Source organism: Pundamilia nyererei, unplaced genomic scaffold, assembly GCF_000239375.1.
Source record: "Pundamilia nyererei isolate P.nyererei 1_Seehausen unplaced genomic scaffold, PunNye1.0 scaffold00221, whole genome shotgun sequence".
NCBI lineage: Eukaryota > Metazoa > Chordata > Actinopteri > Cichliformes > Cichlidae > Pundamilia > Pundamilia nyererei.
The window spans coordinates 2,032-16,904 of record NW_005187622.1 but is presented as its reverse complement, the minus strand read 5'-3'; the positions used below and the strand labels follow the sequence as shown (position 1 = coordinate 16,904).

At 44.0% G+C, this 14,873-nt stretch overlaps 1 protein-coding gene across 4 annotated transcripts; it reads right to left on the bottom strand.

Annotated features, from left to right (window-relative positions):
• Positions 1-332: 332 nt before the first annotated feature.
• LOC102193721 (dematin-like) lies at positions 333-14,211 on the bottom strand. Of its 4 annotated transcripts, none has more exons than XM_005748391.1 (17): positions 13,746-14,211; positions 9,750-9,848; positions 8,954-9,002; positions 8,528-8,608; positions 7,953-8,096; positions 7,210-7,266; positions 5,404-5,512; positions 4,915-4,959; positions 4,700-4,834; positions 4,510-4,610; positions 4,323-4,428; positions 4,174-4,229; positions 3,649-3,694; positions 3,385-3,392; positions 2,209-2,274; positions 1,684-1,764; positions 333-1,416 (listed from the first exon to the last, which is right to left on the bottom strand). In XM_005748391.1, exons 3-17 carry the CDS (start codon positions 8,960-8,962, stop codon positions 1,303-1,305), a joined length of 1,158 nt encoding a protein of 385 aa, XP_005748448.1. In that variant the 5' UTR covers positions 8,963-9,002; positions 9,750-9,848; positions 13,746-14,211; the 3' UTR covers positions 333-1,302. The 4 variants fall into 4 exon arrangements, with proteins under 4 accessions (XP_005748448.1, XP_005748446.1, XP_005748447.1 ...); XM_005748389.2 differs by lacking the exon at positions 13,746-14,211 and adding an exon at positions 10,007-13,430; XM_005748390.1 differs by lacking the exon at positions 9,750-9,848.
• Positions 14,212-14,873: the final 662 nt, after the last annotated feature.

Here is a 14,873-nt window from a genome sequence, read left to right as displayed (position 1 = left end):
TCGACACTGACAACCAGTCCTGTCCCTGAGCCGTGTGGTTGGAACTGGTTCCAGTCTGAGCTCTGGTATGCAGGTACGGAGGACTTTTATGGTGAAAATGTGTGAAAAAAAGACTCGAGAGACAGACGTTACTCTGCAAGTTTATTGGTCTCCATTATATCAGAGGACAGAAACAGGACTGCGAGGGACGGATGAGACGGCACAGGTGACACCAGGTGAGCTAGCAGGAACTGCAGGTGTGTGTGGTCTGAACTCCACGTGGAGTAATATTTAAAAACAAACTATACAGCCAAAAATATTTTCAACAAGATTTCCAAAATAAAACGCTTCACAGTAGCAGACAAATGCAGAAAAAATACAATCATCCAATAAATAAAAGCTGCATGTGGTTAATCATTACAATCAGCTGTTAGACCCGGACTGCTACCATGAAGCTGCAGGACCACAATCACCACCACGAGCAGCCTGCTTCTCTGCAGCTGACAGAACAGGCTGGGCAAGCTTAGAGCGCCCTCAGCTGGGCCTCCAGGGGAATTACAGCCAGCCTGAAGCAGCCCGGAGGGTTTCAGACTTCCTGAAGCCTCTGCAACTCCCAGAGCTGCTCTGAAGATCTGTGAAGGATTGTGGAAGAGCTGCAGGCTTCCGTGATAACGGGCCGTCACTAAAAAGAAAGCTCTCTAAATAAAGATCATGATCCTCCTGAATCTGAGGTTTGACTAACAGACCCAGGATATGCTGGAGATTGAGGTCTGTTCTTTCCACAAATCCTTACGAGGTGTCTATAATGACTTTCCTAGACCTAGAAATGATTGGGAAAGCTGTAAGAGGTCATTTTCATTTTTACTATCCCACTAATAATCCCATCTAACTGTCTAACTACAAGGATGAAAGTGAAGCAGCTTCATGTTAGCGTAACACCTGAAGATGGCGTGAAATCTGAGGGACCTGCAGCAGGTCCCTGACATGGATCAGACCCGGAGCTGGGAATAATCCACGTGAGGAGACAGAGCTACAGAGATTACATGTGATGAAGATGATGAAGATAATGTGGTGACCTGTAAGCAGTGGTGATTATATGCGCGGCACAGGTAATCAGTGTATCGATTAAGGTTAGTCGCAGTAAAAGGTTAACCAGGACCGGTCTGCTCCTCGACGAGCTTCCAGGAGCACGGTTAGTAAGATGGAGGACGTATCGGAGTGAGGTGATTGGCTCTGTGTGTGTCTGCTGATTGGATATTTTATTTGAACCCCTCCTACTTTAAAACCTTCATCAAGTATTTGTTGGGATGAGGTCACTTCCTGTTAGAAAAGCGAGGCTTTCTTCTTCAGTTCATTTCGTTTCCACAGCGAGAGGCGCTCAAACTCGGCCATCGGCATCCCGAACACTTGCTCAAACTCCTCCTGGGACAGGTGCCGCTGACAGGGAGGAGAAGAAGAAGAAGTTAAAACCTCCAGTGAAGCAGTCGTGCTTCAGCGACGCTCAGACTGGGAGGACTGGAACCAGTCCCACCTCTAAAAAAGTTTATGTAAACCAGTTCTAAAGTTAAACTGGGACGCGCAAACAAGTCTGACTTCAAACAGTCAAATTGGGAAACCAGAGAAACCAGTGCTACCACAGAGAAGCTTCAACTGGGACACTGAGAAGGAAGACAGAAAATGACTACCCAGCACAGCGTCCCTCACCTCAAGCCGAGTGCGGTCCACACCTGGAGGCAGCTTACAGCGCCCTCTGTGGGTCACAACCAGTGTCTCATAGGGGTAGATCTGAAATACACAGCATGCCATCAGCTGGAGGGAGTACTCGGATACTACACTGCAAAGTACACATCAGTGTAACGAGCCAGTAGTACCTGAGTTAGGGGTATTACAATGATATCAGAGACAGTACCAGTCAGATCTGATCAGCTGATTGTTTGCGTCAACTGATTTTTAAAATTTAGACAAAATTCAGAAGTAAAATCAGTAATCGAAGTGATTAAAAAGGGTCTAATTTTGTTCCTGTACTTCACAGAGCAGCTTTGCATGATTCACAGTTCAACATAATCCTCCTTTATCTGATCGGAAATGCCTTGTTTTAACTCCTCCCCTTTTAAGTCAGCTCTCTTCTGATTGGCTCCCAATCACAAAGAGCAGCTTAAAGATAAATATGTTTTATTTTGAACTGTGAATCATGCAGAGCTACTCTACCAGAGACTGGGAGCGCCTCACCTTCTGCTCCAGGATGCTCGGCAGAGAGTTTCCTCGGTCCATGCGCTCCCTGCGAGTGTCACCGTTCTGCACACACACATTTAAAATGCTCAGACTGATTTAACACGACACATGAAACCAACACGTTAATCTGACGCTTCTGTCAGCACAAGTCAGGAAGACTGTTTCTAAATTCTGGATTTCTCCATCTCTGGCTTGGAGCGTTCCAGACAGCCGGTGATAGGAAATGAAGCCAGTGGTATCTTTGCTGAAGCGTTCCTTCATGGAAAACACGGAAGTTTTCTACAGTCCAACACGTTAAAGCTCGAGCCCAACAGTCTCTGTGAACATCAGCTGGATCGTGACATGTGGGCCATCAAAGCCCTCCTGCTCCTGATGGTCTGCGCCACATCTGCCTCATAGTGCTGTTTGGATTTATCCTCAGCAGCTGCAGCAGCTGCAGCAGCTGCAGCGTCTGCATCACAGAACAGCGTCTGTGGCCCTGAGAGCTCAAATGCAATGCGACTTCAGAAAACATAGCAAATAATAAAATATCGCAAAATCTCACAATATGAAGCAGACCGTGATGAAAAGCTGCAACGGTGACAGTAAAACAAGCCAAGGATTGGTTGGAGCTGATTGAGGGAGAGATGCTATTCTAATCACATGATTCATGTACTGTACATGTATGTTTGCTATTACTGGTTCACCTGAATCACCTCTGTTGTGTTTTTGCTTTTTTCAATTTGCTGGTGTTTTGACCTCTCTGGGCCTCCTTACAAACTGTCTATCAAAAAGACAAAGACTTAATGAGAGTGTTCTATAAGAAATAATCCAACAATAACAGACCAGTGAGGCTTTAGAGAGGCGTGAGACTGCAGGAAATACGAGGGTGGGGTTAGTCGCCCTGCTGTGAAGTGTCTGATTGGTCCACAATTCACAGTCACACAGTGACCAGTGGTGTGCTAAAGTGGTAAAGAGGAGCTGATTCTTTATGTCGAGGTATGCAAAGCTGCAGGAACCTAAATTCAACCGTTGACTTCCAGGTGCCAAACCTGCAGTTCCTCTGACGACCACCAGAGGCTCCAACAGCGAGTCAGTGCTCCTTTATAACAGCTGTGGGGGCGGGGCCAGTAATGTGCTCAGGTGTGTCAGGGCTGTGCCGGTTAAACAGGTCATGCACACAGACATGCTTACCTGAGCAGCTGAAAGATAGAAGACACAACAGGAAGAGCAGAGGTTAGTACCGAGTGATGTCACTCAGGTGTGTCAGGCACAGTTCATCAGCACACTCACAGGTGACTCGTTTCTACAAACTCTGGTTGTTTTTGTTTCATGTGATGTGCGTTAGGCTCATGTGACCAATCGTCTGTGAGAGCTGCACGCTCAGAAGGAACTCATTAAACCAGCAGCGCCGCTGTTTTTTCTGATGTCATGAAAAAGGTGAGCGAGGACTCATACCTGGCCGTCCTTTATCGCCATCTGTGGAAAACTCTGCCGACTGCATCTGCAACACACAACCAGTTCTTTTGAGCGTTAACTTTACGCCATGGGCGGTTAAAGATGGGCGGAGCCACTGTGGCATCACCTCCATCGGTGCAACGACTTATCAGCCAATTCTTCACACCAAAACTTCACACCAAAGCTAATCCTCCATTTTGAAACATCGTGGGACTGAGATTTAATTTTATACAAGTTTGACCCAACAAACACAAACAGCTGTTTCATACACGTCTACAGGAAAGAAGTGTTTCTGCAGCCACAGCTGTCGCCCCCTGCTGGCTGCTCAGGAAGAAAAAATGCTTCATTTGTCCAGAAGCTCCGTCCATGTTTGTTGGTGTTGTAAACACTTCAAACCAGATTCCAGTTTTAACTATTCATTTACTACAGTGAGATAAAAAAAAAAGTCACTTAAAGTGAGCCTAAGTCCGGTTTAACTCCAGTTTCGGGGTCTCACTCTGCACCATGTCAGGTGTGAGCACTTACTCGTGTCAGGCCTGATCCTGAGCGTGATGGAGACTTGGAGGCACCTGCTGACAAACCTGCAGGGAGAGGTGGACAGAGAGACGTCAGAGGAGCGCTCCGTGGTGAAAGTGGGGAATGTGAAGGCGGTGGCTGTGTGCGAGCACTCTTACTGCCGTGCATGTGCGTTCTGTCGGGCAATGACTGCGTCTTCCTCCTGAAGTGGACGGCTTTCTCCTTCTCCTCCTTCAGGATCAGACGGCCCAGGTTGGACTTGATCTGAGTGGCCACAAAACCGCGGGTCAGATGACGCTTTTAGTCAAAATGTGAATCTGGAAAGAGGGGGCGACGGTCACAAACCTTCTCCAGCTCCTGTTCCTGTAGCGTCTTCGCTTCTTCTGTGAGGTCCTCAAACTCGTCTTCCTCCTGCAGCTCCTTCTTCTTCTTCCGCCACTCAATCTCTGCGGGGTTCAGCCTCAGAGTTACCAATGACCTCACAGCACAGGTGTGTGTGTGTGTGCGCACATGTGTGTGTGTCGGTGTGTGCTACCCATGGTGGCCAGTGAGGGTGGGCAGGGCCAGTACTCGGTCTCAATCTTGGAAGGCTGGTTGGGATCTGGCGGCTGGGCTGCAGGAAACTTTGCTGACTGGATGACGCCGCTGCCCTCGCCGTGTTTGTGAGCATCTGTGGAGACAGCATGAAGTTGCTGAGTGATGAAGCAGTGACAGACACACACACAGTGAGGAAGAGGAGGAAGAGCTCACCCTGTTTGTAGATAGGAGGCTTCCTGTAAATGTTGGTCCCGTTATCTGAAAAAATGCATAAAAACTTTTTTGTACGGTTTCTCCAATGTCAACCTCTGTAGATTTTATTTTATTGTTTATTCTATTTAATTTTTAAAATACACACACACACACACACACACACACACACACACGTAGATATACACATTTAGTAATGCGCATACACTCTTATATTGTACATATATTTATTCATATAACTCTGGGTAAACTATTCTTATATTTTGCTTGTTCTTATGTTATTGTATTTTTGCACACCTCTGTTGCTTGTGAGGCTCGCACACAGGAATTAGTACCTGCACATGTGATGTGACAGCAAAAGTGATTTGATTTGAGCGCACAAACTCAGACACACGGCCGCTTTGCCTTCAGGGTTGAGAAAGGTTTTAGGATTAATGAGTCCTGACAGCCCTCAGGTGTGTGTGTGTGTGTGTGTGTGTGTGTGTGTGTTACCTGGTCGGTGGAAATGCTGCAGGCTCGTACTGATCTTGCGTCCAGCCTGCAGCTGCAGCGTGGATCCTCCAGGAGAACCGCTCTCACTTTCTGCCCTGCGCCCCTTCACCTGGAAGCAAACAGAGTCTTTTAACCTGACAGGTGAGCTCAGACCAATCAGTGAGTCAGAACGTCAGCATGGGTCACGCGATTGACCATGAGAACTTTGTCTAAATCAAAGAGGCCCATAAAACAAAGCTGCTGCGTGGCCTCTTTGGCTGACAGGTGGCTGTAGTGTAGCTTTTTAAAGGTGTTTTCCTTTGGTGGATGATGTAATCCAGCTCATCCAGCTCATGTTCTTGTTCACACAAAAACTGGACAGGTTCATTCTGATCCCGTATAAACTTTTAAGGATTACCAGTAATTTAATTGGGGTGCAGGGGGCACTGAAATTAACTCAAAATAAAGGAACTTTAAATAATTATATTAAATTTGTTAATTTTCATTGTTTTTGCTTTTTCACTGACCTGACAACAAATCACCATCATTTACAGAAACACTGTGGACGATGTCCTTAAGTCATAACATTTTAAATAATTTCAAAGAAGGTAAAAAGAAAGACTATTTAAAAATTTTCCAATGTGATTTAATGAGCTGGATTTGCTTTAAGTTTTAATAATTTAATTGTGATCTACTATGATTGTATTTATCATTCTTAACTCAAAACCTTTTTTTAAACCAATATCTTGACTTTACTTCCCAGCTCACACTTTTTTATATAATTGTTTTCTGTATGAATAAAAATTAAAGTCCTAAATATAAACATATTGCATGTATGATATGCAATGCATCATAAATAAACTTACAAAACAAGTATTTTAATGCAAGTATAGGACAAAGTTTGAAAACTGTAGTCCAGGTGCAAGTTTTTTATTGTCTTAAGTTTATCAGTTCTAGTTTTCTTCTTGGAATAACTTTTCTTTATTACTTTTTTTTTTTCTTAATTTTGAATCCGGCCTGGGATCAGGGTAATCCTGATATTTTGGAAGTCATCCTGATCCTGTTCCAGTGTTTTGAACAACACAAACTGAAGGTTTAATCCAGATAAAAAAGCTGGACTGGATTACTTGATCTTATCCGAACATGTAATCCTGTTTTTCCTTTAAACAACACGATTTCACTTTTGACCAACTGGACCTGTGGAACATGTTTGTGCTGTAAATCTTAATTAAAGTTAAAAAAGGACCCAAACTGAGTGATTTCTGCACAGATGTCCCGTCCTTTAAATCTGGACAGAAACAGAGCTCCTATTTTGTTTTGCCCTTCGCGCTCTGACTGAGGGGAGTTTCCAGCCGTCTGAACAGAGGTCCTTCTGTTCCCCGGCTAGCGAGTGTCATGGTTTCAACACTGCGGTGAAGACAAAGCTGCGATTAAAAGCTGGACGAGAACAAGTACAAACCACTGTTTTCCTAAAAAGCCGAGGTCGCGAACCACTTGAGGTTTCAGAAAGGTCAACAAATGCTGTGGCACCAAGAAATGAACCACCAATCAAAGCTTGTGTTTGAGTCTTATCGACCACAGATGCAGGTCTACTCAGTGTCACAGGGTCAGGTTAACTCGTGGGCGGGGCTTTGTTCCAGACTCCAGGTCACCGGACCAGAGCATTAAAGAAAAGCCTGGCCTGAATGAACAAGTGGAAAATGTAAGCACTGCCACTTCATTAAAAACAGTTTATATCCCCGTGGCCTGAAGGTGTAGAAGAAACCGGGATGGAAATGAATAATGGAGCTGGGTTATTACCACCAGCATGGACTGATGAGGGCTTACCTCAGGAGACATGGTTGGAGACAAGGCTGGAGATGTGGATGGAGGAGACAGAGATCTCTGCAGAGAACACAGATATGAACAGTCATCATAGATGCTGCAGGAATTTAATAAAGTCCAACAGCTGCAGGCATCAAACACGCCTCAGGATTACATTAGTGTCAGAAATGACCTGTTAACACACACCACTGTGTGCTCTCTCTCTCCCACACACACACACACACACACACACACACACACACACACACAGATTTTTTCAGCTGATATTCTTTTAATAAATGTGCACTCAATAATATAGAAAAAACCCTGTATATTATGAAGAAAATTAAAGTTAAAATCAAAAAACTTAAAGCACATCTATGAAATATGATCATTAAAAAGTAAAAGTTTCATCTGATCTTCCTTTAAGGATTATTCCAGATTATTCCTTTCCTCTGACTTTAAATATGATGTCAGGATTTTAATGAGCGCCATCGAGGGGAAACAGGAAGTGATGTGACTCCAGTTTTTTTAATAATATTTATGAGAAAAGTGTTAAATTGGCAGGAGAAGCTGAAATGGAAACTGTCTGTTCTGATTTTGTCGGCTGTCCCTGAACGCTGCTGTATCAGTGCTGTCAGTCGGGGTCAGAGGTCAGCTCACTTGACAAATGGACTAGCAGCAGTGTTTAAGTCAAATATTTCAATTTCAGGGTTGAAAAGTGAAGCAATAATGTTCCTTAACTACTAAAGAATCCAAACCCGCACCTCTCTGCGTGGCGGGTCGAGCGGGGAGAAGCTCAGGTGGGGTTGGTAGGTCATCAGGTCCGGTCTCTCCACCTGCAGGATGGCTTTATCTCTGGGCAGTGCCGCCAGGTCTCTGTAGCCCACCACCTGGTCATTGACACGGGCCTGACAGAGGAAGTTCTTTATTTACCACGAGCACTCCAAGTATCATCACAAAGATTACTTAAAGATACAAATACAAGTACTCCATGTATAAAAGTGTTTAATTTCACTGGGTAGGATTACAACTGGTTAACAGCTCAACATAAAAATTCAACATTCAACATAAAAATAAAAGAAGAACTAAAAGAACTAAAATCATCTGATCAGAGCTCAAATTTCAACAAACAAAAAAATCGTACATGCAGAACTTTGACAGTAAACGCTGCCACCTTGTGGTGAAAGTCTGCATTTTGCAGAGGTTTTTACAAAAAGTACGTTTACTAAAAGTAGAAAATGTCAGTAAAATAAAGAAATGTGTTAAAATAATGTTTCCATGGATGAAACGAGTAAATAAACATCTGAACATCTGAACGTCTGAGCAGGTGTGACATTACCACAATGCCCGTCGCCGGAGACCCCGGGGTGCTCGGGCCCCTCGAGGACGGCAGGTTGACCGGAGTTACCCGTCCCTCCACCTGCCAAACAGCCAATCAGAAGAGACAATCAGGAAGTGAAAACAGTCCAGTTTACTGGCACCAGCTCAAAGAGCAGGTGAAAACCACAAACAAACCAGAAGGAGAAGAAGATCTGACTCGACAGCAACAACAGCTTGTTTCAGACAGATGATGGTCATGAAGGATTATTTTGAGCTGTGAATCATGCAAAGCTGCTGCAGTGACAATACATCCACTTTAAGGTGTAAATGAACTTTCAGAGTGACAGACTGCTCACTGAGCTGAAGTCTCAGTGTGAACCTCATTGTGCAGCAATATTTTAGGTGTAAGTGTGGTGATGATTAAGCTCCAGCAGTGACTCATTACCTTCTGCATAGCTGTGGACACGGAAGTCGCTCCGACCTGATTTAAGCAGCTGCAGAGGAAAAACAGAGAGAGGGTTAGTGAACGCATCAGCTGCTCCAACGAACGAGCTCGACTCATCTGATCCAGAATCAGAGGAAGAGCAATTTCTCTCACAGCACAGCCTCAGACATGATGTCAACTCGTTTCCTTCCTGAAACCACTAGAAACATCCAGGAAGAAACAGAACAGGAGGAAACAGAGAGAAGGAAACAGAACAGGAGGAAGGATGCAGGAAGAAGCATCGAGGCATTCTGGGGACTTTGTTTCATATCCTTTGTTTCCTTTACCATTGACATCCGATCAGCAGAGTTTTGAGACGATTTTTATTTTATTTTACTTTATTTTTTTTGTTTTTCAGAGTTTTGTCTGCATTTTTTTTGTAGTTTTTAGTTCTTTATTTAATTTCTTTATTTCTTAATTTCTTTATTTTATTTCTTTATTTCTTTATTTGTCGTTGTTTTTTTTAAATCAAAAGTCTTTTAACCTTTAAGAGGCTTTTGTTGAAGTTTTTGGAAAAAAAATTCAAAACTAATTTAAAATGCAGTTTCTGTTTGTTTTTCCTTTGATTTTATTTTGGTAGATTAGCTTTGTTTTTATTCTTTTTTATTTTACTGTTTCTCTTAATGTTATTAGATAAGATAAGATGACCTTTATTAGTCACACAGGTGGGAAATTTGTTTTGTTACAGCAAAAGTGCAAAGTTATGTAGCAGAAATTATTGGTTCATGCTTTTGTGATGTTTATTTTTTTGACTTACATTTCTCAGTTTGCTGTCTCCAGTAAGCTCTCTGATTGGCTGCGAAGAGTTTCAGGAAGAAGACGCAGACTTGTGGTGATGTTCGGGTTGCCGCGGTGACTTCAAGATACAGTAAAGTGAATATCTGAATCTTTGTGTTGATGCTGAAAGTCTGACAGTGATAAACGAGCTCGAGTGTATATGAAGGTGCTGCAGCTTTGTGAGGATGTGTGACAGCGTCCTGATGACGAGCGTTCAGCGTTAAAGGTGTTACTCACGGCTCAGACGGTGTTTGGAGCTGCTGAGGACGGACGACTGCTGGAGAGTCACAGCGAGGCTGTCAGAGGGGAGGGGGCACACCTTCTACCTAAACAACATGAGAGTTGGGGGAGGATATCCTCCATCCTTCCTCTGACCGTCCCCCACCACCTCCTTTCATCTCGTTGTCCTCCTCCCTTCCTCCCCCTCCCCTCTGCTGTTTATCAGCTTGCCCAGCTGGGCGACGCCCAGCCGCTGCTAACGGCTGCTGTGGTTACGCTTGTCCTCAGAGTCAGCAGAGCAGCTTCACCCTCCCCCCCCCCTCCATCGCTGTCCAACCATAAAATCTGACACCAGATCAGTGAGAGGAGAGCGCCCTCAGCTGAACCTGATCTGTGAACATGTGTGAGAGTCACAGTGACGGTTCTCCAAACGTTACCCAGGAGCACGCTCAGATCCTCCCGCAGGAGGTCAAACAGTATAAACTCACCCAGCAGCTTTAATTTATCTTAAAGGCCGAGAAGAAACCTGCTGCAAACACCTGCTTCTGTTAACGAGCTCCTTAATTCAATTTATACAGCGCCAAATCAAAGCAATGGCTGCCTCAAAGAGCTACTGTGAGGTTAAAAACACCAACAATCAGATGAACACCTATGATATACTTGCCGATGGTGAAAAGGAGAAACTCCCCTTTAACTGGATGAAACCAGGATCAGGGAGGAGGGCCCATCTACCATAACCCAGGGGAGGGGGGGCCCCTGAAGTTTAATGGTGGCCATGGCTTTGTTTTGATGAGCTCACAGAATTTGTTTCTGTTTCTGCTCGTTTTTTGGTAATGATGGAGTCAGACCATGGGGTGAAGTCATCTCTGGTTGGACTTGATAAATCCCAGCTTGATCTTTTTGGAGTACGTCTGTACCATTAGGAAGAAGGAATCTCTAAAGGAGAAACCAGCCTCCTTCAACTCAGTCAGCTGACCTCCGACTTGACCACCTGAAGCAACCTCAGACCTGCCCACACGGGCTGGTACAACAGGCCCGAGGCATAATGGGAGCATCACTTCTTACCCTGCTGCCCCCCTCGCTCTGGAGCAGGGTAAATCTGGACCAGCCCATGTGACCTTCTCCCTGTAAACTCCTTGTTCTGATTGGCTACACTGTTGCTAATGATTTCCTGATTTTAAAAAAAAAATCCAATTTCAAACATTTCCGGTGACCTCAGAGATGATGGTTCACCTCTGCCCTTCCAGGGTTTTTAACACGTCTGATTTTAGCTTCAGTTTCTTCATCACTGTTTTCTTTGAACAATGCACGTAAGATCTCCTGGGGCCTCCTCTGTACCCAGGACATGCTGGAGAGATTGTGTCTCCAGATAAGCTGGAGGAGGTTGCCAGAGAGAGGGATGGTCTGGGTTTCTCTGCTTAGGCTGCTGCCTCAGCCATCCGGCCCCAGATAACACAGCATTAATAACATGAAGAATGATTTATCCTAAACTTTTAAGGTGGACTCAGTTTCCTGTTATCACTGTTTTTGGTGCTTTTATACATTTTAGTTGTTTTATTGTAATTTTATAACATTTGCTCTAATAACCACGTGAGGCCGCCTTGACTGTATCTTGAGTGTGTTTGCACAATAATGATGAAGGCCGTGTCTGAAGGATGGAGGACAGTGAGCAGCTGGAAGTGAAATGTTTAAACATGAAACATCTAAAAGCAGGCTGACTTTGATGAATTATTCTTTATTAATGTTTCCTGCTTTAGTTTCACTTCATTATGTTTTATGACATTTTATTCTTGCACTGAGCAGGTTCGGGGATTAGGTCGGTTTTTCCAGCAGGACTTGGATAGAAATCACTCGGTTTGGTAATGAGGAACTGTTGGGAGGATTTTTCACCACTGTGAAATCCAACAAAAACAATCAAATACAAATGAAATAAGGACAATTAGGAGATACCACACACAGGCTCCAGGAGGGACGCCCTCTGGAACGCTCTTTTTTATTTTTCAATAACAGGGATCATTTTTGGACATTTTATTGTTTTATTTCTGTAGCTCGTGGTTTAAATCACTCTTCACTGCTTTTCTCTGCAGGAAGCTGAGGCTGCAGTTACAGCGGCTTGCTGAGTAAAAGTACTCGGTTACTTGACTGTGCTGAGTGTCTCTGAGGACTGACAGCAGGCCGAGTGCTCTGTGTGGCTGATAGTCTTATCACTAAGAGCTTTTATCTGCCATTAGCCCAAGCACACACACACTTAAACACACTTTACAGGCGCTGGGTGGATCCAGGCAGCGGCCTGCTTCACATTCACATCCCAGCAGCACACAGGCTGGAAACTCATAGACGGTCTGCAGCATGTCAGCCATGCTTTCACTGGTTTTCTGTTTGTTTTCTGTTAAAAAAAAGTCCAAATGTGTCATCTGAACAGAAAACAAACAGAAAAATGACTCAAATAATGAATCAGATCATGAAAACAGCTGCAGACCAAATACAAGTCAAACGAGAAACACTGGAAGGTTTCTAACTGAGAAGCTACAGAAACACTCAGAAGGATCCACCACGGTGACTCTGTCAGAGGAGTCATCCCCACTCCGCCTCAGAGAACATCAGGTCTGACCCTGAACTCCAACCTGATTGGCAGATTCCAGGCACTGACTGAAAGCTTCTCCATCTAAAATCTGAGATCAGATTTTATTGGGAGCTCTTGGACTCATGATCGTAAACAACCAGAACCAATAAACCAATCAGCTGATGAATCAACAGCTCAAATCTAAGGAGCTAGGAGAAATCGACTGGAATTCTGTAAGTTTCCTGAAAATGTTTCAGCTCCCATCCCAGAAGCCTCTTCACTCCAACAGTTCAGTGATGATCAGTAAATGACTTCCAGAGACTGATCCAGCTTCCTGTTAGAGAGCATTTCACCGATTCTGACATTTTGTGGATTGAACTGATCGAGTTTCTCTGATCAATCACCGATAATAGAACTGATCAGTGCCAGAGCGTCGCAGCTGCTCTCAGAAGGTGTCCAGGATCTCTGAGAGCATGAGGAATGTTAGCGATGATGACGATTGGTCCTCAGCGGCAGGTGTTTGGGCTACGATTGACGTTCTGGCTGCTTCAGCGCAGCCTTAAATGTCCCAGATGTTAGCTCTGCTTTGACATCATCACCACATCTGGCCCAAAGAGCAGCTGTTCTACTATCTCTTCACACAGCCTCATGAATCCCTGACTGACTCAGCTCCGCCTCTAATGGGCCAGGTGTAACTTTCTGACCAACAGCTGAGCCATAAATACCAAACACACCTGCAGCTCCTCTTAATCTGTTTGGAGGTAAACGCTGAGCTCCTCCTGCCTCCTCCAGGAGCAGCAGTAGCATTTTTATCATTCCCTCATGTTTTAGAGACTGAAGCAACTGCTGCTCCCCTCACAGAGGAGGCTTTAAACCTCCTCATCATAATCATTTGTCTTTATTTTCTACATCTCAAAGAACCCCCCCCCCAATCAAAACATCATACCGACAGATCTCCTTCCTCCTCTAAGAGGAGCAGAGCCGGTTGAGGCCCGAACACACACGCACACACACACTGAACCTGAGACGCTGTTTTTTATTCCGAGCTGAGGTGCAGCGGAGGGATGAAGGAGCTCTGCGGTCATGTGGCCGATCTGAGGCTTCATTACACGGAGGAAGAGGAGGGTGAGGAGGAGACGAGTGCGTCTGCAGCGACGCGAGAAAAACAGAAAAGCGCACAGAGGGAGATCTTACCTCCGAGCAGGAGAATCAGGCTGACCGGAGATGAGAGGAGAGGAGGCGCTCCGTCCTCACAGCCCCGACAGGAGGAGGAGGAAGGGTGGAGGGAGGAGAAAAAGGAGGATGTGGCGGCTGGCTGGTTTTAAAGCCCGGGCTGGGGGTTGCTGTGACCCCAGCAGGAGGAGGAGGAGAAGGAGGAGGATGTTTTCCTGTTGCCCGGGTCGGTCCACTGTGGAGCTCCGCGGGGGGAGGAAACGTTTGTGACGTTCGCATTAAATAAAATCATAAATACGTAAAAACAGGAGCTCAGCACCGAGAAACCGAAGCTTCATGCTCCAACCAATCAGAAAGAGCCAGAAAAAAACACCAACCTCACCTGATTTACCAAAAAAGACACTAAACAAGAAACATTTACAGTGAACAGAGGGAACTCTTTATCTGATTAACACGGGAAAATATTACGTCTGATTACAAAAATGACAGCACAATGTACCACCCACTGTGGAAGCCCAAGTCTGCCAAAAAAGCAAAGCCACTCCCAAGTTTTTATTTATTTTATTATTTGTTATTTACAGAGGATATGGATTTTATTTATTTACATCAGGTACATTTTTCAGATCAAATGTCCAAATGTTGGCCTGATGGTGTGAGATACTACCAGCACTGACAATAACAATAACATGTTAAATATCAGTGTTCATACATTACGTAATTATAGATTCATTTGAAAAACAATTAGACAAATTATTATTATTTTCTATAATTTGTAATATTTACACATATCATAATACTTTATCATGTGATATAGTGACAGCCCTATTTTATAAAATTCTTATAACCACTTATACCTCACATCTTCAGAGTTGAGGAGTCAAATAACAGCATAATAATATTTTTAATCATCACAAAAAACTTAATTACATTTTTAAAATAATTACAACATTTACACATTTTGAGATTAAATTGCGGTTTTAGGGGAAAAAAATTTGGTTCAATGATATTACTTTTTTAATTTAAACAATTTTCATAAACTGTAAGGATATCCAAATTCTTAATTTTATAGCATAAAATGAAAATAACATAATAATAATAATTCAAAATTATGAGATCATGTGATCTGAGACTGAAACATTGAACGTTTTA

Excerpts from the sequence above, each read along its gene's own strand:
- LOC102193721 (XM_005748391.1), bottom strand. Across the intron at positions 7,267-7,952 it reads TCGACCCGCCACGCAGAGAG|AGATCTCTGTCTCCTCCATC; the intron begins GTGCGGGTTTGG and ends TGTTCTCTGCAG. Across the intron at positions 1,417-1,683 it reads TGGACCGCACTCGGCTTGAG|CGGCACCTGTCCCAGGAGGA; the intron begins GTGAGGGACGCT and ends CCTCCCTGTCAG.